The following is a 26,422-nucleotide window of genomic DNA, read 5'->3' on the forward strand; positions in this document are numbered from 1 at the left end:
TGCCCTAGATCAGTGAGGTTCACCTCGGTTTCTCACTCCTGTTCACCAGTCTGTGGCTTTTTTGGCTCTCCCCTTGGGAGTGCCCATGCCCACAGACCACAGGGAAGATGCAAATGTCTGGACTGCTGTGAAATTTCTGCCCTGGGGGCAACTGCTCCCTCCCAGTGGCTAACCTGTGCCCTGAGGCAAGAAAGCTTGATCCCTGAGAAGAAATTTGTGCAGTCAAATGTTCTCATTGTCCTCAAATATCTGGCCATCACTTCTGAACTCTGGTGATGGCTTGTGATGAGCTGTGGGGGCATTAATCTGTGCTGACTCACTTTCATTTCTCTGGTTTTGTCCTCTCTGTAAGAGTTTTGTGGGGAAGACTCCTGGCTCCAAGTGTGTGGAGGCTCTCAATTACCAGCCCCAAACTGAGTTTTCCCTTTGCTGGCATTAGGGTGACCCAATGGTTGCCTTTTTCAGTGTAACCTATTGAATCCTGCAGCCAACTTCGCTGGAAGGCTGGTGCAAACAAATCATGACTAGTAGCCTTTGGGCACTTGTTGTTCCTAATGCTGCTGTGGGCATGTAAGTATTGCAAAGAAAAAAAAAATAGAGTTTTCCTAATGAGCCAAAGGTTCTTGGCAGGGCTTTCAGTTTGTCAGCATAAGCTCTTGTACTTTGTGATGCTTTCCAATGAAAGGCAAAACTAGACCTTGTCCCTTCTGCAGGCTCTTCTCTGAAGGTAAGAGCAGCTGCCCAGAAAGTGCTGCAGTTCATGAAGGACTCCTTGTCTCCCTGTTGAATCCCTTGCTTGCCCTTGGCTCCTTGTGTTGGATTTTACTCAGCCATTGTACCAACGTGGGGTCCAGTGGACTCTTAACTCAGTAGTATGAGGCCGGGGATGGACACCTGGGGAAAAAAAACTGAAATAACAAAATATTTTTAGAGCAGTTGTGCAACAGGGCTGGAGTGGGGGGTTGTACCCGTTGGGCCACCTCCTGAGGTATGTTTGAAATTCGCTGACAAGGAGCCTGGTAGTAGCACTTTGTTCCCATTTTAATTTTACTACACTACTACTTGGCCTTTAACCAACTGAAGCAGCATCTTTTATTCGTGCAAGTGCTGACTCCACAGTCTTTATCACCATTCTGGGCCTTATCAGCTCTTGGGGAATTTGATCAGTCCAGGGCCTTGCCTTGCTATGATGTTTCTGGGATTGGGAAGCTGAAACATGCTTGAAGAAAGAAAAATGTCCTGAACTTGATAATCTGCTCACAAAGAGCAGAGATAAGGGGCACAGAGGGCTTTCCTCTAAGACAGGGCTGCAGAGTACCAAAGGGATGATAAGCTAATTCACTTACAGTGAGTTAACGAGCCCTGACGTGGTCAAAGGGGGAAGGTGCTGTCTCACAGCTCTTTTCCCATATTTATCTGAGCTCTGGGTGGGGAATTTGCAGTCTGAAGGTCCCTCACAATCTGGGCAGATATGACAGCTAGGATTTGTGAAAGGGCTGCACGTGTGAGGCTGTAAACAGGAAAAGAGTAAAGGTGGTAAATATTCAGTTCGTACAGGAAACACACTGTGCTGAGCAGCAGCTGTCATAGGAAGGTGCTGGCTGAGAGCAGCTGCAAAATGAAACCACAGCTGGGGAGAGAAGGGGAGTTTAACTGGGACTGTGCTTTGGTCATATGAAACTTTCAGGCACCCAGAGAGGGGGTCCTGGAAGTGCAAGGGGAAGGGCAGGGAAACCCGAATAAATTGTTTTTGCAGTGGTACAAAGCAAGAACATCTCCTCCCAGTTCCCAGAAGTATGACACCATCCTAAAAAGAGAAAACATGTTCTTATGTGGGCAGACTGCAGAATCAGTTGTTTGCACATGTCTTTCAGTGTGCTATTTTTTTAAACCAATACTCCCAGTTCTTTGCCCTTGATTTCTGTCTCTTTTTTTTTCCCTCCATTTTTTTCCTTCTTCTATAAAAAAAAAGAGGAGGAAGATGAGGGTGTGCAGGCTGTGACAGAGCTATTGTCAGGGTGGCTGGGGGTGTCTTGCCTGTTTGACTCAGTCTGATCCATGAAATAAGATGAAAGGAGAGCTGCTCTCTGCCATCTGAGATGGCAGTCACTGCTGGAAAAGCCAGACTCGTTCCTCTGGTAATGTGGTGTGTGTGCCTGGGATTTAAAGAGGTCAGTAAAGAGCAGTTAATGATTGACCTGCTGCTTGGAGAAAGGATGGCTTTGAATGTTCCAGCCTGAACAAATCCCAGAGATGTTCTTGACATAAATGATTACCCAGGCAGCCTTCTCCTTACCTAAGTTGTCATTCTTTAAATAGTAACTTGAACCACTAATTGGGCAGTAGAAATCCTGCTGCTTGTGTGGGGAGTGCTGTAAAAATAGGCAGCAATGTTCTTGTAATTGCTGGTAAAGACTTGTAGCTTCTGCTGGCTTGTCAGTGAGGCAGCAGTGAGTGAGCACAGCCCCTGTGCTGCTGCCTTGCCCGGGTGTGACACCTCGAGTGCTGCATGCAGGTGGACTTGGCAAGAGGATTTGGGGAGGGCACCACCTTGGGCACAGAGCCAGTCCTTCCCCAGAGCAGTTTTCCAGATGGAGCCAGGCACGTAGGAGATTTTCCCGGGAGTGTGGCACGCACCGATCTGGAATGGGATCTGAGCTGTGATTGAGGGGAAGCTGCTGTTTGCTGTAACCAGGTGCATGAGGTAGGTGAGTAGTTAGGCAGGTTCTCTGCCCATTAAGCCCCTCCTAGCTGCATGCCCTGTGCTGCCACTCTCCCTCCTGTGCCAACGAGCTGCTGGCACATGAATCCGTGCTCGCGGATGAGTTGGCTCTTGGCTGGACCTTGTGCCTGCAGCACACACCTGCAGCCCTTCCAAAATGTTCTATTTATGGAGGTGGCTCAAAGGATCAGGGGATGTCAGGGTGCCAAGGGCTGCTGGAATCATTTCCATTACGCCTCAGTGGATCTTCTCTTGTTGCTCAGGGGCTGCTTCTATTTTCACAAACAATTTGTATTTCCACATAGTCCTGTTGCCTGGCCCCTCCTTGGAGCTGGCACCCAGCAGCTGTAAACAAGGTGGTTGGTACAGGCAGGGAGTGAAGTCTGGTGTCCCATTCCCAGCTTTTCAGTGCTCAGAGAGGGGCAAATTTCTTTGCTATTTCTAAGCTGTGTCCTCACCTCATGCACACCCCTCATGGGAGGGCCAGCAGGTGCTGTGGGAGCTCCTTGGGGACACAGAGCAATGAGCACATCAAAACATGAACAGGAATTCATATTCTCCAGCTTTAAAGGCTGAGTATTCCTGCTTGGGGATCTCTGTGTGGGGAGGGTTACTGAGCTTTAACACGTGCACTGCACTGTTCATGTCCCTCCACCCTCCTTCCACTCCTCAGCTGAGCTATCTCTGGAGAGTGCTGACACAGGGAAACTGCTACTACTTTGTCAGTTCTCCCCCCTCCTCCTTGTTTTCCCGAGTTTCACCTCTCACCCACATCTGTTTCCTATGAATTTATCTTTGTGGAGAGCCCAAAAGCCTTGATGCTGTGGGTGAAAACTGCAGAGAGGCTCCCAAAGTCTGTCCAGGACTGATTTTTAAGGATGTGACTCGGGTGCCTCAGGCTGCAGTGCTGCCCTCCTTGCAGAGGAGATGCTGCTGGTGGCACATGTGACATTTTGGGGATATTTGTTGCTTACTCTGGCTATCCATGACCAACAGGACAAGAGAAGGGGCAGATTAAGTTATCAGTCAGGAGCACATGGCAGTGGAAAGGAACACAGGCAGTTTGAAGCAATCTTAGCAAAGACACTGATGGGAGCAATGTAAATGGGGAGAAATGCCCCAGCCTTCCCTGGAGTGCTGGGAGGGGACAGAGGCAGCTCCGAGGCCTCAGATATCAGTGCCTGAATTCCTGCTGATACCTGAAGGCAGGAAGGTGGGGTGAGGTTTGTTTGCAGTGGACACAAAGCTGGGAGGGTGGTTTAGGGCAGCTGGGAGAGCCAGGGTGAAACCAGTAACTGTAGAGGAGCTGGGGTTTGAGTAGAAGGGAGGGAGGTGCAAGGTGGGACTGTGCCCCCTCCAGAGCTAACACAGAGCAGCCATGGGCATCTCCCCCACCAGCCACAGCGAGCAGTGGATGAGAAGCCACTTGCCCATGAGGGATTCCTGCTAATTAACTAAACCAACCAGGGCTCACTGGGAATCTCCAGCCTCACTTCATGCTGGTGGTTATGTCGGTGACTTCTCTCTGTTCCTCCTTTAGTACTGAACTTTGTCAGATCAATTATTAAATAAGAAGGAGGGTGTTTTATATCACTGGCTTGCAGCAGCAGCAAGAGAGCAAGTGCTTTGTCATAGCAGCAAAGGTTCCAGATAAGTGTTGGGAGAAGGAGAGCTGGAGTGCACTGGAGCTGTGAGTTAATGGAAGTCTGAAGGCACACAGCTCACTCGAGGAGTTGTAAGCAGCCTTGGGATAGGCATGTAACAGGAGGAGAGCTGACATGAGGCAGTAAAAGGGAACTTCTTTCCTTTCTTTTATTTTTTTTTTTTAACTGTCCTGTTTCTGTCTTGGTTACACAACGTGGGCTCTGTTCAGCGTGGGAGTTTGCATGCAGAGTTCCTCATGTAAGGGCAAGAACAGAAAGCTGGGGATATAATTGATCTGTGTGACCTAAACCCATTTTGAAAGAATAGAAAATGCTAATTACAGGGTAGGACTTAAAGATGCATCAATCCTTTAAAAAACCAGAGAAGGCAGGTGAGATGCCAGCCCCCCTGGGAACAGGGTAGTTAAATCCAGGAAGGATTTTTCAGAGCCAGGGCAGTCAAAGCAGGGTGGCTGCTGCAAAGCCATTCTTCATCCTGATGCCTGCAGTGAGGGTAGGAAGCTTTTCATTTGAGCAGGCTGCTGCTCAGTGCCAGGCCTTGTCAGCCTGGTGTCTGGAACCAAAATAACTGATTTGGCTGTAGCTGTCGTTAGTTTTGTTAGGGAAAAGATCTCTGAGAACATGACAGCTGTAGATTAGGAGGACCTTATTTTTGTATCCCTTTGGGTTTAGCAGGGTTTAGTCTCCTGTAATTGCCAGGCCATTGCTGTATAGTTGTCTTAATAAATTAATGACTCTCCATCCCTGGGTTTTTACCTTGCTGCTGCGTGGGATACCTGTCTCATGGCTGCTTTTTCCTGCTCAAAGCAGAGCTCATCAGGTTTCCCTCATCCTTTTGTTGCTCTGCTTCTCCCTTTCTCACTGATTAGAATAAAAACTGGACTGTGGAGGGCATATGCCCAGCAGGGCTTTTCCCTTCCCTCCTTCCTGCAGCATTGTAAATCTCATCCTAACCCGCTGTCCTCTCTCACCCCGTGTAGAGACCACCACCAACACCTCTGAGCTCGACAACAGCACAGCTTCAGAGCACAAATGGCCTTCCTGCAACGCCCAGGATGAAATGCTGAACTTGGCCTTCACCATTGGCTCCTTCCTGCTCAGTGCCATCACGCTGCCCCTGGGAATTGTCATGGACAAGTACGGCCCCCGCAAGCTGCGGCTGCTGGGCAGGTGGGTGTGCAGGGCTTGGGGGGCTGAGGGCTCAGTTCCCACCCTGGCTGGGTGCTGTGGGCTCCCTGCAGCCTTGGGAAGTGTCTGGGGGATGGGGCTGGCATCTGCACAGGATAGCAGAGCAGCTCTGGGGTGATTTCAGCCAGCACAGTGAATTGCTCCATAAGGGAAGGGCCTGGGACTCTGTGTCCACACTTCAGCTCAGCAGTGCTGCTCTGTGATCCCTGTCCAGATGGAGCCTGGAGGAAGAGCAGAGTCATTTGTGAGTCAGGGAGGGTAGCTTTCTCCTTGGGCTGGGAGCTATGTCCTGAGAGGCACAAAACCAAGATGTTACATCATTGTTTGCAGGCTGGGGAGTTAACTCAGGGATAAACATGTCCTGTTGCCTTTCCCAGGGCCCTTCTCTTCCATGTGGTGTGTGTTGCTTTCTGCCTCAAACAGCGAGGCTGTCAACTGCTTCTGTCATGGCATGTAGGGATTAGTGACTTTTGGGATCACTGGACCCCAGCACTGTTTTAACTGTCACAATTTTAAAGCAGTGAACTTGGTTAGAAACCAAACTGGTCTGTGGGCAGAGTGGGAAAAACAGGGCAAGTCTGTGAGTCAGATCCTACCAGAGAGGAGTTGAGTGCTGGGGCTTAGGACAAAGGCTGCTGCTGCTGCCTTTGGTCACCCTGAGGTGAGGGCTGGAAAAACTGTGTTGGAAACCCAGTGGGAATTTGGGACCAGACAGAGCTGTGTCAGTGCTGGGAGGAAACGTTCCTGCCCCAGCCCTTGTGCAAGGCTTGCCTGTAATACTTGTTTGCCAGTAATATTTGGGTATTTCCCTGGATTTTGCTTTCCAAATTGCCAGCTTCCCTCCCTCTTACAGAAAGTGCCCTGCGAGGTGCTGAGGAGGTGGAAGCAGCTGTAATTGACTGTGGGTGGGGCTGTTTGTGAGAAACTGATGGCTCTGGTTCCCTTTCAGTGCCTGCTTTGCCGTGTCCTGTGTGCTGATTGCGTACGGTGCCAGTAACCCAGACTGTAAGTTGGCATCTTTCTGCTGAGCTGGGAGCATTGCAGGGCTCTGGTTTGGGGTTTTTGGGGTAGCAGAGTTCAAACTGTCACCCCCCCAGTGCTGTACTGGGGTCACAAGCCAAGCAATCAGCCAGGCTGAGGGAGCCAAGTGGCTCTGGGAAGGGCTGGTGTTTCACAACACCAAGTGGAGAGTGTAGCAAGGGCCAAACGTCTGAGATACCCAGGCCTCTTAGTTTTGTGTTTGTGCAGGGCCAGGTCCTGTAAAGGAGCAATTCCAAACGAGTTCCTGGCTTTTTCAGGGTTGGGTAATAGCACCCAATGTGTAATTGGCTTTTTTAGCAGAGGTAGATGGAGCTGGCTGCTCAAGAGCAGATAGTGAATGACCCTTTGGATTGTTTGTTCAAGTAAATCTTCCTTTTGAGACCCACCAGACAAGCTGCATCAGCAAGTCTGTGCATTAGAGAAAAGGAACCCTTCCATCCCCTCCTGAGCTGCCTTGGAGGAGAGCCCTGTCCCTGCCAGTCTGTGAGGCTGGGGAGATGGGTGCTGGGTCAGGAGCAGCGTGACATGTCCTGAGGGTGTTGATCCACGGAGATTTCCACATGTCAGGACCAAAGCCTTTAGGGCTCTCCTTTCCCTCTGCACCCAGTGGGAGCTGAGGGCAGGTTTTTTATTGTTGCAGCTCTGTCTGTGCTGATATTCATTGCCCTGGCTCTGAATGGCTTTGGTGGGATGTGCATGACCTTCACGTCGCTCACGGTAAGTGAAGAGTTACTACCTGACCGCTCTGTTCCTCACTGTGGCTGTGAGCTGGGCTGGCAGGCAGCAGCAGAGGGGATCTTCTGCCTGTGGCTTGAATAGCACGTGTTTGTGTTTGGTACAAAGGGTCAGTCGCCCTTGGGAGTGAGTCCTTGGTTGTTATTCTAAAGCTTGTTTTCCCCAGTCTTCTTTTTTTCACCTGCCCTTTGTATCTCAGGTGAAGGTGGGGTGAAAAAAGGAAGTGTTTTTGTCTAGGGCTCATAATGTGCCTGTACATGCAGTGCTCAGCTGCTTGGCACAGGCTGGATGTGTGTTTGCACTGGATTTAGCATTGACATAGTGCAGGAAGAATCAGCAGGGCACAAACCCTTGCAGCTGGGTATGACCAGCTTTCTGCAAGCTCAGCTTGCATCTCAGCCCCATGGTTCTTCTTGATCACAAAAGGTTTTGCCTTTCAGAAGGGTGAGAGTCCCTCACAGGCTTCCTTAGAAATGCTGTGTTTTTGGGTGTGACAGCTCACTTGGATATGTTCAGGATTGTGTGGAAAGCTTTGGTCAACAACTGTCAGCTGGATCTCTACGTTTTGGGGTTCTTTCTGCCTGGAGGCAGAAGCAGTATCATTCTCCAAATAACTGCTTTATTTTCTGCCTCATTACCCTGATTGTTGTTAGTGTGGCTCAAGCAGGGCTGGGTGGAAAGTCGCCCAGAAAACAAGCCTGGGAAGCACTGATTTTTTTAATTATTTTTTTTCCCCCCCTGAGCTGTAATTAAAAACTTTCAGATTTGGACTGCACTACCTTGAACTTGCTGTTAAGTAAAACTTCCTGTTAAAGTTACCTCTAATTTAACAGGGCTTAGACACTGGCTGAGGTCCTGGCACATAAGTTTGGCAGAGGCTGGCTTTAGAGAGCACTCTGTGTACCATGGTTTTGCTGCTGCTGTTGCTTTCATGTATTCAAAGCTTTCAGACCTCTGTGCAGATGTTGCTCCCTCCTTCATATGTGGTGTTCTTCACTGGAAGCCTTGGCTGTGACCCCAAGGAACTGTGGGGCAAATGTCATCCTGCTTCAAATAAAAGCAAGGCATGGAGGAGCACATCAGTAGTGCTGTGGGAGAGGAGAGAGGATTCCCTTCCTCCTGCTGCCAGCATTGATTATTGTCTCTCTGGGTGGTTGTTAAGGGGTCACAGATTATTTTAGAACCACTGGTGATGATAGGAGTGAGGGCAGGATAGGGCAGGAATAGATTGGGTGTGCTGTGGCTTTTAGCAGCAGAAGTAAGCAAAGCCACTTATTAGTGCCCTCATTAGTGAGCCACTTCTGCAGTGCCAAGGAAGAGCAGCAGCAGGAAAAAGGTCAGCTCTTCCAGGAGGAGATCCAAGCCTTGGGGAGCTCTGAAGGAGGCAGTGATGTTGTGAGGCCACACAGATTCCTCAGGTGGAGCCCATCCCCTCAGCGTGTTCTGCAAAGAGCTGGGGTGGCTTCAGGCCTGACTTCTCCAATCCACAGGCAGGTGTAGCTGCTTGTGCAGCTGCTCAGAGGCATTTAGGTACCTGAGGCGTGTGAATGTCATTAAAAATAGCCTCAAGTGGGAGGGAAACACTCCTTTACCTGCACCACAGCATAGCTGTGCTGCTGCCTGTTACAACCAGCTGTATTTTGGTTGTTGGCAGCTTACAGCTTTATCATTCTGCCTGCAAGCTGCACTTGGTGTGTCAAGAAGCATCTTCTGCTGTCACAGGCTGATGCCTTGTGGATTCCTTCCAGCTGTGGCCCCTGGGGACAGGCGAGGGAGGGACACAGGGACAAGCTCATGGGCTGTGGCCTGAACACGCTGTGCCCCGCCTTGTGCCCGGGAGGGGACGGGCTGAACGCTGAAAGGGGACACTCAAAAGACCTTTGTAAGGACGTTCATTACCGAGGAGATGATGAGCCCTGCTCCTCCCGGTGCCAGGGGAGCTCGGTCTGGCTGCCACAGGTGCTGGCTGTGTGCACAAGTCACAGCAAGGTGACTTCCTGCTCCTGCCAGCTGCAGGTGACCTGAGCTGCTCCAGGAAACGGGTCAGACCCACTGGTGCCATTGTCCTCGGCCACCCCAGGCAGGTTTTGGTTGCTGCTTCGTGGCAGGGTGTCCCTGAAGCCCAGCTCGTGGAGTGTCAGGTGTTGACACCTCCCAGGACATGGTGTGATCTGGTGGCAGGGACCCTCAGACAGGGATAAACAGGATCTCCGAGGATTAGAGCCTGGGACAGTGCTCCACAAAGCTTTGCCTCTTGAGTTTAAAGCCTTTTCCAGCAACAAGTCCCCAGGGTATCATGAAAGCACATGGCAAGCTGTGGAGCCAAAACAAGCTGCTGCTCCTGGGTGCCTGGCCTGTGGCTTGGGGAGGAGGGGGCAGCCAGCAAAGGCTTCCCAGTTCTGGGAACAAGGTCAGGCTGTGCCTGTTGTTAAAATGCAGAGGGGAGATTCTGCCTCGTGACTTGGTCTTGGCCAATGTAAGTGAAGATTGGAAATGGAAACAGATCTGTGCTGGTGGCTCTGACAGCAACACAGGAATCTGGCGCTGGTTCTGCTCCGAAGCTATTTCATGCAAAGAAATAAACATGTGTGATAAATTACCACAAAGAGCCTTTTATAGATTGTTCTCTGTCCTGTTTTCCTTTCAAAGAATTACAGCTGCTTCGCTCTGATTTTCTGCTGCAAACAGCCCCCTTTAATCAGAGGGGGGGGGACATTTCTGTGTAGGGAATCTTTTTTGCTTGGAAATATTAGGAAAACTTAGGGCACTGTGAGCTTTTGTTTGTTGGAGAATGGGGACAGGGGTTTCCATATGCTTTGGGCAAAGGGGGCCCTTTGAGGCTTTCCTGAAGAACATACTTTTAGTGTCTGTGTAACTTCCAAATACACCCCCAATAGGGAAAACAAAGTTTAATTGAACAAAAATACCATTTTTCAGTAGTCTAATTCTCAATGCCTTGATTTTTTTTTACTGTTCTTTCAAACAGTCCTTGCAAGAGGAGGAAAACAGACTTTGGTAGCAATGCTGTGCTGTTTTCTGTATATGGAAAGTCTCCAGGGAAAAGCTGGAAAACAATATAAATTATTATAAACTCACTGTAGGGAGGATGAGGAAAAAAAATCTGCAAGAGGAAATGATTTATCATTTTAGGATTACAGACCTGCAATAAAGGACTCCAGTAAAAAACAGTTACGTGTGGCAACATTCACTGAGTGTCTTTGTGACAGGGCATAAAGTTAATATTGCATTGAGTGTCAGTGACCTTTAAACAAGAGGCTTAAGAGTTTCTGTCGTCATAGGTCTTGCAGAATTGGAACTGTCATAGCAGAATGGGCAGAAGTTGGTGGAGGAGTCACTTCTGGCCTGCGGGGATGAGATCAGAATGAGGATTAGATCCTTTTTGGTGGCAGAAAAACAGAGCTCACTTGCTCCATGGCTTGTGTTTTTTATTGCCTTTTTTTTTTTCTCTCCTCTCTGTGGTTCATTTTTTCCAATGCTTGCTAGTATAAAGACAGCATGAAAAATGACTTGGTAAATATTGCATGTTGTTTTTGTAGCTGGTCTTTAGATGAGACCTGCACAGGCACTGCCAGTGCTGGCTCAGTCTGAGAGGTTTTCTGGTCCTGAATCCCTCAAGACTTTTCCTCCTTCATCTCCCCTCTGTCCCTCCAGGTAGTCTCACATTTCTCTTCCTTCCAAGTGCTCAGTGTTTGCAGTTTCTGCTTTGATTGGGCTGGATAAGACATTAAATCTCTTCTGTCCAATTTTTTTAATCTAGCTGCTTGCTGGGTGCCAAATTGGATTTGAGGAAATCTTTAGCCTTTCTAGGACTTCTGTCTCAATCAGGGCAGAAGCAGCCTTGGGTTCTCCTGGTCACGACTTCCTGTTCTGTGTCTCCAGTAGCCCTCAGAGCAGGAGGATCCACCTGGAAGTTCCTTTCCTGCTGTATGAAAAAAGCTTTTTGTGGACTCTGGATCTCTGGGGAAAACCAGCCCTTGCCAAGAAGCAGCTGTGTTTGTGCAGCTCTTGCCCTGCCCTGAGCTCCCCAGCAGGAGCAGCAGTTTTGTTGTCATTTCTGGACATTATTTTAGGTTTGGGGTGTTTGGGATGAAAGAAATGCCCATCCTGGTGACAGCAACCAGCCTTTTTTACAACCCTCAGATATTCCACTCTGCAGATGCCGCTTTCTGGGAGTGTGTAAATTGAGGGCAGTGCTTCCAGGAGGAGATTTTTCAGTGCCTGGTAACAGACCTTTGGATCCTTGAGCCGTTTCCTGTCTGCAGCTCCCGGGAGCAGCCTGCTGGCAGCTCTCCCGCATGCGGGGCGATGGGTGTGGGGATGCTCCGCAGAGCAGCGCAGCCTCTTCTGCCTCCTCCTCCTCCTCCTCCAGGGTTCATGGGCAGCAGCAGGCTCAGCACATCGCTGCTGCTGCTCCCCAGCCCGGGGTTATGTGAGGACCTGCAGTGCATAGGAAGCTCTGCAGTGAGGCACGGGGATGATAAACAGCCAGATGGGTCCCAGAGTGCTCCTGCTCAGGAATATTTCTGCCTTGTAAACACGCCGTGACACAAGCCAGATTTGCTTGCCTTATATGCTGCTCCTGGGAAAGATGGGTTTGTTTTTCAGCTGTGCAGGGGGAGTGTGATGGCAGCACTTGCTTGCTCAGGCTGATATTCTCTGAATTTTTTTTGTTCAGCAGCCTTTTTGCACAGAAAAAGGGCTGCTCGTGCTTTCAGTCCTAGAAGGCATCTGCAGTGTCCTGCTTTGAGGTCCTCTGAGGCTGACGTGGTAGTGATGCTCGAGTGAATTTGGGGAGTAAGTGACCCAAAAAAAAAGGAGGTGGGAGGGAAATCTGCCAGCCTGCAGCAGAATCTCTGCCCATTGACCAGCTTCAGGAGGTGTCAGCCCAGCTCTCCATAGCCTGACAACTTCAGTGCTTCTCCCTGTAATTTCCAGTTTCCAGGCCAGCATTAGTGAGTGGATGGAAACTTGTTCACTTCTGGTTATTTAGGAAAAGAGGGGGTTCTTCCTTTCCCAGCAGAGTAGGAAGGTCTGCCAGCGTTTCTGCCTTTGAATCTTGAGAGGAAGCAGGGGCTGGTGAGCCATCCTGGGAGTGATTTTGCTGTTCAGGTGGTGGAAGTGATTGCTGTGAACTGCTGCTGCCTGTCCTTACTGAGAGCTTTGCTTTCCCAACAGCTCCTTGCAGAACCAGCCTGGTCTGCTCTCAGCATTGCCAGCACACCTGATGGGAGCCCAGGCAGTGAAGAGGGGTGGCTGGCAGGAGTAGCAATGTCGTGTTGCCTGCTGCAGAGCTCAGTGATGAATCCTTGGGTGTCTGGTCTTTGTGATTCCTTCCCTGTACCAGCTCTGGGATAGTGTGCTGAGGCATCTGAGCCATCCCAGTGATGCAGAAATGATCAGCAGAGAGTCTGCTGCCACAGGAGGAGCCTTGGAGATGGCTAGAAATGGAAATGCAAACAGCAGCACCGTTTGTGCTTGTCTCTGTTCCTTCTTGTTATAACAGGAACTTTCTGGTCTGCTGCAAAGGATTTGGGTGCTGACCCAAGGTGCATAAACAAAGCTGGCAGTTCAGGGTGTCTTAAAGACTGAAGCCTGTGTCTAACAACCCTTGACTAAAAAGAGGGTGATAAACTGAGAATTTGGGCATGTGTTTGTGGGAGAGGAAAAGTGGTGGCTAAAGGTTTTTGGGATAAGGAACTCTTAACACAAGAGCTAGAGCAAATGCTCCTGTGCTAAAGGTGAGTGATGCAAAATATGCTGTCAGTCTGGAAAGAAGCAGCATCAGTAAGCACATAAATCTTGGACTGTAGACATTCCCTGTCTCTGGAGACACCAGTGAAACCTGCAGAGTAATGTCTTAAAGAGCTAAGTCATGCCTAAGTAAAACTGGCTGCTTCACAGTCTGGTATCCATGAGAATTAATCCTAAATGCCAATATCTCCTCAAGAAAGCCTCATTCCTGCTCCAACTGATTTTCCTCTCTCTCCCCAGCTGCCCAACATGTTTGGGGACCTTCGTTCCACGTTCATTGCTCTGATGATTGGCTCCTATGCTTCCTCTGCTGTGACTTTCCCAGGAATCAAGGTGAGCCTGTGGGATCAAGGCTTGTGACTGGTGGTGTTGTGCTGGTGTCTTGTCCTGTTTAGCAATAAAGTGGAAAGAAAGAGAGGCCATTAGCTAAAGCTCTTTTTTAGGGATGTGCATTTGCAAGATTCAGTTCCTGTCTGTATTAGAGACTTCCCAAGTGACTGCCTCAAGAATGCAGCAGATAGAAAACTTTTAGAAGTGCTAAGTAGAAGTGAAAAACTAAAGGTTTTTTTTTAGAAAAGATTGCTTTGTTAATCTCTAACTTGTGTCTATATATATATATTTATTATGCATGTGTATTTCATCTGTGTGATTGTCACCAGTGGTTGGCTTTGAACATAATTTATGGCTGGCAGATGGCACTGAAGGGACATGAGATGGTCACCTGGGCTGCCTGGATGGATCAACTGGTTCTGAACCAGGGATGTTTCATTGCAGTCTCAGGTGTGCAGGGAAATTCCTGCTGGTTTTCCAAGAAAGTCCTTGTCACAAAATTGTTTTTTGTTAACACTCTAGTTACACCCATTTTAAGTGTATCATGATGTTCTTTCCCCAGTCTTCTCAGCCCTCATTCCAAGAATATTGAAGCATCTTTCTGCTCCTGTAGCCAAACCCATATTCCCTTGTGATTCCCAGGTTATATATGACTTTGGGGTCTCCTTCATCCTTATCCTGCTTGTCTGGGCAAGCTGTGCAGGCCTTGTTTTCCTCAACTGCTTCTTCAACTGGCCCCTGGAGCCTTTCCCAGGACCAGAAGACATGGACTACTCGTAAGTCTCCAGGGCTAATCCCATTCCTCTAGGAAAAGCTGGCACAGAGGATTTAGAGGAGTAGGCAGGGAACCCCTTGCGTGTTGTTTATTGCTGCCACCTCTTAGGCTAAGGATTTCTGCCTGCCACTAGCATGTGATTACCTGTGCAAAGTAGAACTTTCCAAACTGTGGGAATTACAAAGGGAAAATGATCTGTTCCTGGTCATAAGTATTTTTATATTGATTTATGCCAAGTTGGCCCAGGGAAAGTATCTCAGTGTGCTCTGGATCAAAACCATTTGTGGGTCTGTAATGGAAACCAGTGCCTTAAATCCACAAATAGCCTTTCTGACTCCTGCAACGTTGCTGCCTCTGACTCCTCACCCTGTGTTGCAGCTCTCATGCTCTTTGCAACCCAACAGGGTGAAAATAAAGTTCAGCTGGCTGGGATTTGACCACAAAATCACTGGGAAGCAGTTCTACAAGCAAGTGACGACTGTGGGGCGCCGTCTCAGCGTGGGGAGCTCCATGAAGGGCCCCAAGGAGCCAACAGCTCTGCAGGAGAACAACAAGCTCTGTCTGTCTACAGTGGACCTGGAAGTGAAGTGCCAGCCTGACAGTGCAGGTGTGGTTCTGGGGTGCCCCAGGGTGCTGGCACAGGCCTGTTGGCCTCTCTGCTCTGCTCCAGACCTGTTTGGAAGGGAGCAGTACGTGATCCAGGTGTTGCCAGGGCCTCGTGCCAGCCACTAGGACTGGAACACAAGTTATGTAAGGAATCCTGTCCTTGTGTCCTTCCCTGAACACAAATGCTGTAGCCAGTGGTGGGGACAGCCCATGGGAGCTGGTGTGGCTGCAGGGGGACAGGGCAGCTGGTCACTGCTGGCTCTTAGGTGGATTGTTGCCACCACGACCAAGCCTTCTTTACTCTGGGGCATCATAGAATGGTTTGACCTAGAAGGGACCTTAAAGATCATTTAATTCCACCCCTTCCACCAGAACCTGTTGCTCAAAGCCCCATCCAACCTGGCCTTGATGGTGAAAGCAAATGGTTTGAGGCTTCTTTTTGTCCTAATCCACTGAATCAGGCCAGCCTTCTTCCTGCCTTGCCCAGGGTAGCCAAACTCCAAGTATCTGCAGCTGTTGATGGTGGGAGTTTGTGAGGCACCAGGTGAACTCCTTGGGGCTGCCACTGGCACTCCTAGACAGGAGAGGCCTTGCTAGGCCAGAGGCAAAACTGTAAATGTGCTGCCTTCTTCAGAGACTCTGTTATCCCTTCTGCAGCTACTCCCTCCTTCATGAAGAGTGTCTTCAGTCCCATCCTGCTGCTCAGCCTCATCACCATGTGTGTCACTCAGCTGAGGCTCATCTTCTACATGGGAGCCATGAACACCATCCTGGAGTTTCTGTCTGGAGATGAAAGCCAAGGTAGGGGAACCCCTGCAGACCTTTACTTGCTTCCTTGGGGCTGGGAGCTGACCCAGACTTGGTCAGTGGAGGCAGAGCAGCTGATTACTCAGCAGATACTCCATGCTGGGCAATCCATGGTGTCCAAGTGCACTGACAGCTGCTGGGAGGGTCCAGGGAAGGGCTGGAACCAGCCCAGCACGGAGGGGCAGTGAGGTAGGTGCTTGAATGTCAAGCTAATTTTAACCCTGTGTCTGTCAGATACTGCCCCACGTTATTTCCCCACATAGGCTCTTACAAGTAACCCCTGGGGGTGGACTGTTAATTTTTATTTTGACTGGAAAACCTATTTCATCAGATATTTGCTTAAGTTATCCCAAGCAAGCAGAGAATGCAGAGCAGCTGACTCTCATGAGTAATGCTTGGACTCAGTGCCTCAGCCCAGCACCCAGGGGGGAGAAGTGAAGTCAGAGCTGTTTTTTTGTGCACCTTGGTGGGTGCTGGCGAGCCTCAGGGCTGCTCCCTGTGCTGGACTCCCTGCATTTATAGTCCTGGTGAAGTTCATGGAGCAAACAGGAAAGAGTACATTAGTTTACTGTCAAAAATACCCAGGATTGCAAAACAGGACTTAGCCTTTTTTTGGTTTTGTTTTTGTCCTTTGTAGTAAGATCCAGTTTGAACTTGTTAAATCTGGATTGCATGAAGCTGATAAATCAGGAGGCACTCCTTTGAAAACAGGAGTGAGCTCTGGGGGAGGGAAGGAAACTCAGGAAACTCCAAGTGCCCTGGCATTCCCTGAATTGCTTTGTTTCTTGAGCCTCTGACAGCCTGCAGCATTCAGCTCTTTATCTCCTGGCTCAGGAGCCAGCTTAGGCATTAAACAGCAAAACAGGACAAACTTCACACTGCCTACCTTTCCCAACACTGCTTCCTTTTCTGCTTACCTTGTAACTCTGACACTACTTTTTAAAAAATTAGTATTTATTTTTACCCTGGCTTGCTGTACTAATTTAATTTTAATTTTTTCCTTCTCCTCCCCTCCTTGGAATTTCAGAATTAACATTAACTGTATAAGCTGCCAATTCTGCTTAGATCAAGCTCCCTGCTAAAACAGGGATTGTGCCCCTTGAGTATGCTGCAATTCTTCTGTTCCACCTTTAAAATTTCTTCCTATTTTTTCCCTTCCTCCCCCTGATTGTAGCCTGGGCTCATTGCAGTGCAGTCGCTGTCTTGGTGTTTCCATGGCATCAGCAAAACAGTGGTATTGTCTGGTCTCAGCAGTGTCAGGCTCTGCTGCAAGAGCAGCTCCAAGGCACGTGCAGCTCTCCAGAAATGCAATCTGTGTGTGCATCAGGAGGGGATGGGATGCTGCTCCCTCACATTCCTCCTGATTCCTGCATTTATTCTCTTGGGTGGGGTTTGCTCAGAGAGCTCCCTCCACCTGCAGCTGCATTTGGGAGCACTGAGGGAGGGGAGGGGAGAGCTGAGTCAAACCCTGCAAGTGTTGTGGTCAAAAGTTAAATATTCCTGGGATTACAACAGGAGAGAAGGATGTGGAGGAAATCATGCAGATAAGTAGTGAAGTCTTTAATTGCAGTGAGGCAGAGTGTCCTTGAAAGTTCTTTCTGTGCAGGTTATTGTGACTTAGACCTGTCGGGAAACCAAAAGGTGGAGAGAGCAGTCAGCCTGTGGCTACTTGTCTGCTGAAACCCCCCAAAAGATGAGGAAGAAGCTGAAGGGTTCATTCTGTAAATGAACCATGTAATTGTGTTGTAGGAAGGCAGGGGAGAGGAGACCTGTTATGCCTAGAATCTGAAATTTGTCTGTATCTTTCGTTAAATGTCACCTTGCTCTCAAATGTGGTGATACTGAGAGACCTTGGGCTGGAAAACTCAACAGTGTGAGGTGCTTGCTCAGGGTAGTTTTGAGTGAAAAGCATCTAAAACAGGAAATGTAAAGGCTTGTAGCCATGTGTGCTTCCTTTGCTAGGTATTCTTGCTTTTTCTCCTTGGGAAAGAATGTTTTTTAAGATGACAGATAAGCTGAGGGGGCCTTGTTTTGTAGCAGCTACTGTGTTTCCTCCCCTTCCCCTGCTGACCCCATAAATTTCACTCCCTAATTCAAGCTGGCCTCTGCCCTTGCTGTTTAGAGCCTAAGATTAAGTGTTCAGGGTAGCATAAAGAGGCAAAACATGACAGCGTGGCTTGCTTCTTACCCTCTATTAAAAAATAACCAGACACCAGTAAATCAGCTCCTGCAGTGCTCACAGAGAGGGATGCCACCTGTTTCTCTTGGCTGCAGCAGTTGCTATAATGAGAGGGGATGTGGGGTCACTTCAGGGCTTGTCTTTGTGGGAGGAACGGGGCCATGAATGTGAGTTTGGAGGTTGGAAGTTCTTCTCAGCTCCTGTGCCAGCAGCTGGAGCCAGGAAAAGATCCCCAGGTGCCATGCTTGGGCACAGCAGAGCAGCCCTGCTGGGGTTTGCTGCAACTGTTTAGAAGAGAGAGGCTTGTTGGAAACTTTCTCTCCATTACCAAGTGGATTTTGGTGGAAATCCTGGCTGTACTGCTTTGGCTAGACTTAAAAACGGGAGGGACAAATGAAAATTTCAGCTGCTTTGCTCACAGGGCTGTAACTTGTGCTGTGTGCTGAGATGGGCACTTTCAGGGCTACATCCTTATTTTGGAGCTGTGGCACACCATGACTCACCAGCCCTTCTGTGTGGTGCCTCAGTCACCATGTGGGCTGCTGAGAGGAAGTGGAAAAAAAGCCTTGCAGAGTGGGGGAACTGCTCAGTAACAGGAGGGGACAATTTCTTCTGAGTCTGCTGGCATCAGCTTTCCCTTAGCAAGCCTTGGGGACACTTCTCTCATCGTTAGCAGGAAATTTTCATCAGTTTGAGCTTTTTAACAATTGCTCAGGAATGCTGTTATTTTTGGATGTTAATCTCCTGTCCCCTTTCTTCCAAACTTGTCCATTCAGCACAAACTGGGTTAGTCCTCACCTTCCCAGCCTGATTGTCCTCACTGGAGCATCCCAGCTGGAGAAGCTGTAGCTGCAGCTCCCAGCAAGGCAGGAGAGGAGATGACTAAAGCAGGCCTGGCTGTGCAGCACACAAAGCTTGTAAAAACTTTTCCTGCTGGTCCTGCCCAGAATAAACCTCACTGACACTGAGTGGGTGCTGTGTCCTCATTTTTGGAGCCCTACCTGCTGCTGCCCAGAGAATTCCAGTGCAGGATCAAAATGGCTGAAGGAAGTGTGCCCAGCATGTCTATTCTGATGTCTGGAAGGCTGATGAATGACTAATAAGAGAAGTGATCAATGGGAAGGCTTTTTTCATATTTTTTTCTATCGCTTGGACTGAAAACTATTTTTAATAATTTTTTTCCCCCTGCAGTGGCTTTCTACACTTCCATTTTTGGGGTCCTGCAGCTGCTGTGCCTGCTGACAGCGCCTGTGATCGGATACATCATGGACTGGAGAATGAAAGAGTGTGATGATGGCTCAGAAGAGAATGAGGAGAGCAACGCTGAGCAGTGCGTAGTGTGCCCCACACGGGACATGCAGCCACCTGGCAGGCCCCCTCTGCTCTGCCTTGTGTGTTGTGGGATCAAAGACTGAAAAGAATATTGGCTCTTCAGTATAGAAAAGAAAGCCTGAAGGAAGACTTGATAATTGCAGAGGAAAGGAGCAGACTATCTTCCATGTCCACTAAGATCAGTCGAGAAGAGCAAATTTAAGTTGTAGCAGGAGAGGCTCAGACTTCCCTCCTAGCCTAAGAGTAAGAGTAACAGCACTGAAATAATTACCCAGATGTTCCTCAGCTTCCACTGGTGGAGATCCCAGCACCTCCATAGGCAGATCTGTAACCAGACTGGTGTAGATAGTTGATGTGATGTGTAGAGAATCTTGCTGTGAGTCCCAGCAGCTGCTGGGAGTGTTTGTAACCCAGGTTTTGCTGTCCTTCCAGAGGTGAGAAGAAAAAGAAAAAGCGTGACCGTCAGATCCAGAAAATCACCAACGCCACCAATGCCTTTGTGTTCACCAACTTCCTGCTGGTTGGATTTGGAATCACCTGTCTTATTCCTAATCTGCCCTTGCAGGTGAGTGGGTGAAATGGGTGGGGTGCTGGCAGAATGACAGCACAGTGCCAGGAGAACCTGCTGGTGGTGGCAGAAGGGCTGGGATTGGCACTGCTGGGAAACGTCCATCCTGCTTTGTAAGCCCCACTTTTAGAGCAGAAACAAATAACACTGTGCAGTTTAGATCTCTTGGGAAAACCTGAACAAGTAGCTATAGTTAAAATGCCACTTGATTCAGAATTTATTTGCACTTGAAAGTTTCTGCAGCTGCCCTGTGTGGCAACAAATTCTTGCCCACCAAGATCCTCTCAGCACTGTCTGTACATTTCAACTGGGCCTGATTTAAGCTGCTGAAGGCTGGAAAAACTTGCAGCAAGAAGCATAACATGGTGATGTGTACAGCAGGTTATTCCTGCGTCAAATGCTGTGCCCAATGGTACCTGTGGGATTATAAACTGTTAAAATATTTATTCTGTGGCACCACCTATTTTTGGCAGAGGAGTTTAGTGATTTTATGCTATACTTAAGCACACCTTGATGATGTAGGCAAACAGCTGCAGTTTGCTCATACTTACGTGTTGTCTGCAGTAAGTTGTGGAAAATTAACTAAATTGGTGGCCATGGAAAAGCATTGTGATCCTGGCCAGGGGTTGCTGGGGACACATCCTTGCAGCAGTGCCACCTACAAATGAGAGATATCTTGTGTGTGTGCAAAGTAAGGAAAGGCAGTGCCTGGAGACAAGTACGAATTTCTACCCTCCTGCTGATATTTCAGATTTTGGGTTTGCCAGTCTTACCTTAGAAGAACAGCTTTTAGGAATGGTTGGTGTTGGGGTCTGGCACACCTGAGTGTCTAGGTGTCTAGGATGTGACATTTTTCTGCTTCTTTTTTCAGATTCTGTCCTTCATTTTGCACACAATTGTGAGAGGATTCATCCACTCAGCTGTGGGAGGCCTCTATGCAGCTGTGTAAGTCTCTGGTTCCCTATAAGATGTAACTAGCCAGATAAACTGGTTTGGGATGATGGGTTGTCCAGGGCAAAGGGAGATCAGGAATGAAGTCTTCATGGTCAGAGGGGAAAAATGAAGCAACTTGTTTCCTCAGTCACCTCTAGACATGACAATAGCTGGGCTGAAATCCCAGTGCTTCCCTTGTTCAGCAACAGAGACAGGAACAGTTATGTGTGAGGCTAAACTATTGACACACAGGTTATATAGTAAAAACTCAAGGCTTTTTTTGTCTTGCAATGAGCAGATGTGTGCATGTGCCCAGGTAAAACATTAACATGACTGAAAACATTGCTGCTGCCCTCCTCTGAAGCTGACATTGGTAAAACATTGCTCAAGATACCATTAGTGATGCCTCCTCCCTTTCCCAGGACAGATCACCCATCCTGTTTCCAACTTTGCAAGTTATCAATAGCTGAATCTAAATGCTCTCTTCCTCATTAAGCAATGTTTTTGGCCTTGAAAACAGATCTGTCCCTCAGTGCTGAGAGGTAGGACATAGGAACAAAGAGGAGCTGTTCCCTTTCAGGGAATCAGAGATTTGTTGAGGTGGGAAGGGACCTCTCAAGGCCAAGGTCAGCTAGTGTAGGTTGTCCAGGAGTGCAGCTGATTTTGTTTGGATATCCGCCATGGATGGAGACTCCACAGCTCCACAGACTCTTTCTGTCAAAGGTTTAGATCCCCTTGTCTGGGGAATCCACACTAGAGAACACATCTAAGACTCTGCTTCAAAAATGTATAAACTTTTGGTTCCCTGGCAGCTAGAAGCAAAATATTTTTGTCTTGGGCAAGGCAAATAAATGTATGTTGCAGTAAGTATCACCTTACTTGTAAACTAATCCTATTTGACCATTGCAACTCTGGAACTTCCTGGAGTTGAGGTATTTTTGCTTTGAATATGACTTTTTTGAATATTTGAGGTTTTTATTTGCTTCTTTCTTTCCAAGTTTAGTTTAACCTGACTCTTTTTAAATACTGCTCAGTCATGAAAAGAGAAAGATATTAGATGATTCCTGAAATTTATTTTTCCATTAATATTATCTGATACCAGCACTTGCCAGTCAACAGTGTTGTTTAGTTTAACATAGGATCAGACTTGTCCTCTAAAAAGGAAAACACTAACCTGTTGTGCAGGTTTCACTCACCTCCAAAGGGAGCAAATTGTTATGACCAGATGAAAATGATTGCTCAGCCACTGGTGTTGTCATCTGGATAAAGAAGCTCTGCTTTTAACTTGTAAATATCCACACTCTGCTCCCTGTGCAATAGAAACAGGAGCTGTATAAGCACTTCCACTTGCCCACAGCAGAGCTGCAAAACAAAAGTGCTGGATCTGGTATTACTAAAGTCTGGGGGCTCAGGATGAGAATAATCTGAAGAAGAAGGCTCCAGCCTTGGCACCAGTTCCATTCTGCTCTCAGGAGCAGTGTGACACCACAGGGTATTTGTAAATAGCCTGTAAAAAGGGGCAGTTACACAGTGCAGGAGGGAGTTCTGCACATTATGCCTGTCTTGGGACTGTGCTCTCACGCTGGTCTCTGTTGTTACTGGACTGGGAATGTAATCTGACCTGAGTGATATGAAGTCAAGGTGACACATAATAATGCTGTTGCTTTCTTTGTTGACAGATACCCCTCAACTCAGTTTGGCAGCCTGACAGGGCTGCAGTCGTTGATCAGCGCCCTCTTTGCCCTCCTGCAGCAGCCTCTCTTCATGGCACTGACAGGACCTTTGAAAGGAGACCCCCTCTGGGCAAGTTCTTCTCAGTTTTGATGTGAAAGCTTGGGGGTTAAGATGATTTTTGGCTCATTTAAGGACTCCTGTGCATGGACCAAGGTTAAAAACAGCTGTAATTTTGCATGCACCTCAGTCTGCTGTTACCTTGGTGCTGTCCAGGAGACCTTTCCCCGTGTGAGTAATGAGTCCCTGGACAGGAAAGCCAGTAACCCTTATGGAGAATGGAAAGGGAGGAAGGGAGTGCTTTCCACTAACAGTTTATGTGGTGTGAGTCAGAATTTGTCAGGTTAAAATGGGTGAGTGTGAGCAGACCTCAAAATTGAAGAAAAACACTGTGATGCTTCAGAGCTACAAGCTCCAATTACCAATAAATTTTGGATTGCTCATGCTAATGTCCAAAAACCCAAATGGCTGTTGAGGGCAGGGCTGATGTGGTGTCTTGCTGAGAGTCTGGGAAGCTCAATAAAATCGTGACTTGCGTGATGCTGGGGAGAATTCTGGTCTCTAGGCTACATGTGCCCATGCCTGTTGCTCTTCACTCAGCAAACTCGGTGTGAAACACCTGCAGCTCAAACAGCCCTTGCCTGTTGTGTGGAACAAGACTCCCACAGCCATAATCCAGAGTGACAAACTCTTGCAGCATTTAGCTTGTACACACAAGGTTCTCTGGGCACGGGAGTGTAAAGATGAAAACAGTGGAGGATGTTGCCAGCGCACGGAGCAGGGCGTCTCCTGGTTTGCCCACAGCTGGGTGATGTGGGCTGGGCTCTGACACTGCTGCATGCATGACTGGGTTGTTGTCTTCTCCTAACCAGACTAATTTTGGTTTGCTTTCCTCCTGCAGGTGAATGTTGGCTTGCTTGGCTTGAGCCTCCTGGGTTTCTGCCTCCCAATCTACCTGGTCTGCTACAGGCGCAGGCTAGAGAGAGAAAAAAAGCAGAAGATGGAAGATGCCAAACTTTTCTTCAAAATCAATGGCACTCCCACTGAGGAAGCCTTTGTTTAAACTGGTGCTTCATGTACAACCTCCCCTGTACAAGTTCCTACCACATCTGTGGGTTCTACCTGTGGTGTAAGCCAGGACTTTTCTCCCCTGGCTCTGCCAGTCTTTGCTCATCACTCGAGTGAGGGCTGGACATCATGACTGAGATTTCCTCAGATACATGGCAGGAGGAGACTTCCCACTCCTTATTCCAAAACATGGGACACTTTTCCTTTTTATAAAGGCCACACAGCTATTGTGTCTTAAATTATCCCCTGATCACACTCTCCAGCAGCAGAGAGTTTGCATGGGAAACTGGGGAGAGAAGGAATAGAGGGATGGGAGAAGAGGGAAGACAGACCATAATTTGAGTTTGCAAATGTAACACACTGCAATCTGTTTTCTCCCCTTCTTCCCCCAAACTTGGCTGACAGAGTCTCGGATGCAAGCTGCACTGTCCTCCCTCCCCAAGGCTTCATAATGGTCTTTCTGCTTGATGTGTAGCTGGAACCAGTGGTTTTACTGTCTCCAGACATATCCCTGTTTCTGAGGCAGGGAAGGGGTTTTTATTCCTATGTGTATGAGCACAGCTTCAGTGTTTTGCTAAATGTTGGCTGCTAGCACTGACAGCTCCCAAACCTTTTATTCCTGCAAATGACACAGACTGTGAGCAATGGATCTGCCTTCCACACTGAAATGAAGAGCCTATAGTGAACTACTGGTCCTAGACCAAGCCTTGGGAGGCCTGGAGTTCCTCTTCTTCCCGGTTCACAAACTCACCTGTACGTGTTTTAAACTGTCTGCAGTCCTGGAGCCTCTGAGATAAGAATTGGATCTTGTTTACCGATGAAGTGCTTTGAGACTTTGTTGCCTTTTGCCTGTCCTTCCCCCCTGACATGGCTCTGGGAGGGGAGCAGCAGTGTGTGTTCAGTTAAGTGGAGAAGCTTCCTGAAGCTGAGTTCTGGGGCTTCAGATGCCTTGGTGTTCACATGAGCTGACCTGCTGGTGAAAAGAACCAGGAGTGCAGAGCAATCCTTTGTGTCTGGTAACTGGATCCTGTGGACATATGGCAGGGTGATGTGATGTCATTTTTCCTTTAGCCATAGCATATTTACCTTGCTATGATAATGGTCACCAAGCTGCTGAGCACCAGGTTACTGTGACTGACCAAAATGCTGCCACTTTGGGCTGTTCTAGGAGCCTTCTACAATGTTGATGCTCTGTGTGGACAGAGCACCTGGTGATTGATTGTAAGGTGAAGCTGACAGAGCAATATGTGTGCGTAAAGATGCCCCGGGCCTGTTCACACCAGGGAGGGAATACAAAGGGAATTTTTAACCTGCTTATTTTTATAGAGGTTTTCCTTGTCTAAAGCAGACTTTTCTGCCCTTAACCTTCTTGTTGAAGTCAGCAGCTCAGGCTCTGTAGCCCTGTGTTAAGGACTGCACTGAGTGGAGCTGTGGGGAGCAGGACTGTGCAGGGGTGAGGAGGAGCACCGACTGCACTGGGCTGAGCTGGTGGCTGCGGGAAGGTTGGGGCAGAAATAAAACAACTATGGAGATCTAGTGGTGGTGTCTTACTGCAAAGCCTGGCAGGGGATCAGACATTCAACTTGGTTGGAAAAGTCCAAGAAGCAACACCGTGCTGCGACCTTCCTGTGAGAAATTACCTGGAAGCTGAGCTGGGTGTGCGCTCCTTCGCTGGGGGTGTGAAGGAGGCAGAACCTCAGGCCGGGCAGGGTTTCAGCTTTGCTCAGAGCCCTGTGGTCCCTGGCTGCTGGCAGCGCTCCGTGGGCCGGCAGCGCCATCTCCAGTCGCTGCTGCTCCGTGGTACCTTTTAGTCTTCACTCTCCTTTCAGAAGGATTCACCACTTGAAGATTTTACACATCTGTGATTTTTTTTTTAATGTGTTGCCTTTATTAAATGTGTTTGTTTCAAGGCAGCTTTACTGCCTTTGTCAACACTGTATTCTGGAACTTTTTGTGTTTTGGTGATGATTTAGTAAGCTTTCCATCTTTTTTTGAGCAATAATTAAGAAGGTAGAGTTTTGATTATTTTGCTGGTTACCTGTCTTGTCTCAAGTATATGTTCAGAGACACACCAGCAGTGGTACAGCCAGAGGGCTTTCTGCAGATTTCTGCATTTTATATTACAATACTTATAAATATTTTGAGAGGAGTCCTGTTCCTGCTCAGAGATACTCGTGACATGACAATGACAGATTCAGTATCAGATGTGTGAGCCTCCATCCATAGTCTCAGTGTCCTAAAGCAGAGCTGGTGTTTCGTGTGCTAGCCAGCATTACTTCCACCTCAGTTGCAGAATTGAATGTGATTTCTTCCACTCTTATGTCACTTAAATGCTTGTTACAAATGTCTCAGCAGAACAGTGGAATAGAGTGGCATATTTTAATGAAGTCTTAGCGGAGATGCTGCTGCCTTTTAATTTAGCTGCACATACTTCAAAGAACACAGTTTTATTTCTGCCATCTACCTCCCTACTGCAATTCCCAGATCCTGCCCTTTATTAGGGATATCTTCAAATCCAGTTTCATCTGATAAACTGGTGAATGTTTGTGCTTAATGTCTCTGCTGATGTGCCATGGTGGTCAGAAGCTGCTGGTCAGCTGTGAGGAGAGCTCATGTCCTGGTGGGTACAGGGGGAGCTTTTAGCTGTTCAGGGTTGAACAGACAAATGGGATCATGTTCTGGGGCCATGCAAAGTCAAACTGGAATTCTTTGCTGCAGAATGTAGTGGGGAACAGAAGTATCAATTTTTTTAAAAGAGGAGGCTGGTTAAACAATGGTCTGATGCATCCACTAACTCAGGGAGATTTTAAGTTGCTGTAAATAAGAAAGTTATGCCGAGGAAAGATACTTGTCTGCATGTTCTGTCTTGTAAGAATTGGCCAAAGCTGGAGAAAACATGCTGGGCTAAAGTGAAACACTGCTCTGATCTAATGGGGTGAAATTTATTTTGGCAGTTGTGAACCAAACTAAT

At 48.2% G+C, this 26,422-nt stretch overlaps 1 protein-coding gene across 1 annotated transcript in view; it reads left to right on the top strand.

Annotated features, from left to right (window-relative positions):
* Nucleotides 1-25,398, top strand: part of SLC43A2 (solute carrier family 43 member 2) — a 28,586-nt gene extending 3,188 nt beyond the window's left edge. The window contains exons 3-14 of the mRNA XM_084219308.1: nt 5,367-5,556; nt 6,524-6,579; nt 7,256-7,332; nt 13,363-13,455; nt 14,095-14,228; nt 14,632-14,834; nt 15,491-15,634; nt 19,011-19,149; nt 19,584-19,716; nt 20,591-20,664; nt 22,332-22,455; nt 23,285-25,398. Of these exons, the coding sequence (XP_084075434.1) occupies nt 5,367-5,556; nt 6,524-6,579; nt 7,256-7,332; nt 13,363-13,455; nt 14,095-14,228; nt 14,632-14,834; nt 15,491-15,634; nt 19,011-19,149; nt 19,584-19,716; nt 20,591-20,664; nt 22,332-22,455; nt 23,285-23,446 (1,529 nt within the window). The 3' untranslated portion in view covers nt 23,447-25,398. The remainder of the gene's footprint in view (nt 1-5,366; nt 5,557-6,523; nt 6,580-7,255; nt 7,333-13,362; nt 13,456-14,094; nt 14,229-14,631; nt 14,835-15,490; nt 15,635-19,010; nt 19,150-19,583; nt 19,717-20,590; nt 20,665-22,331; nt 22,456-23,284) is intronic.
* Nucleotides 25,399-26,422: the final 1,024 nt, after the last annotated feature.

Source organism: Fringilla coelebs, assembly GCF_963513975.1.
Source record: "Fringilla coelebs genome assembly, chromosome: 20".
Taxonomy (NCBI): Eukaryota; Metazoa; Chordata; class Aves; order Passeriformes; family Fringillidae; genus Fringilla; species Fringilla coelebs.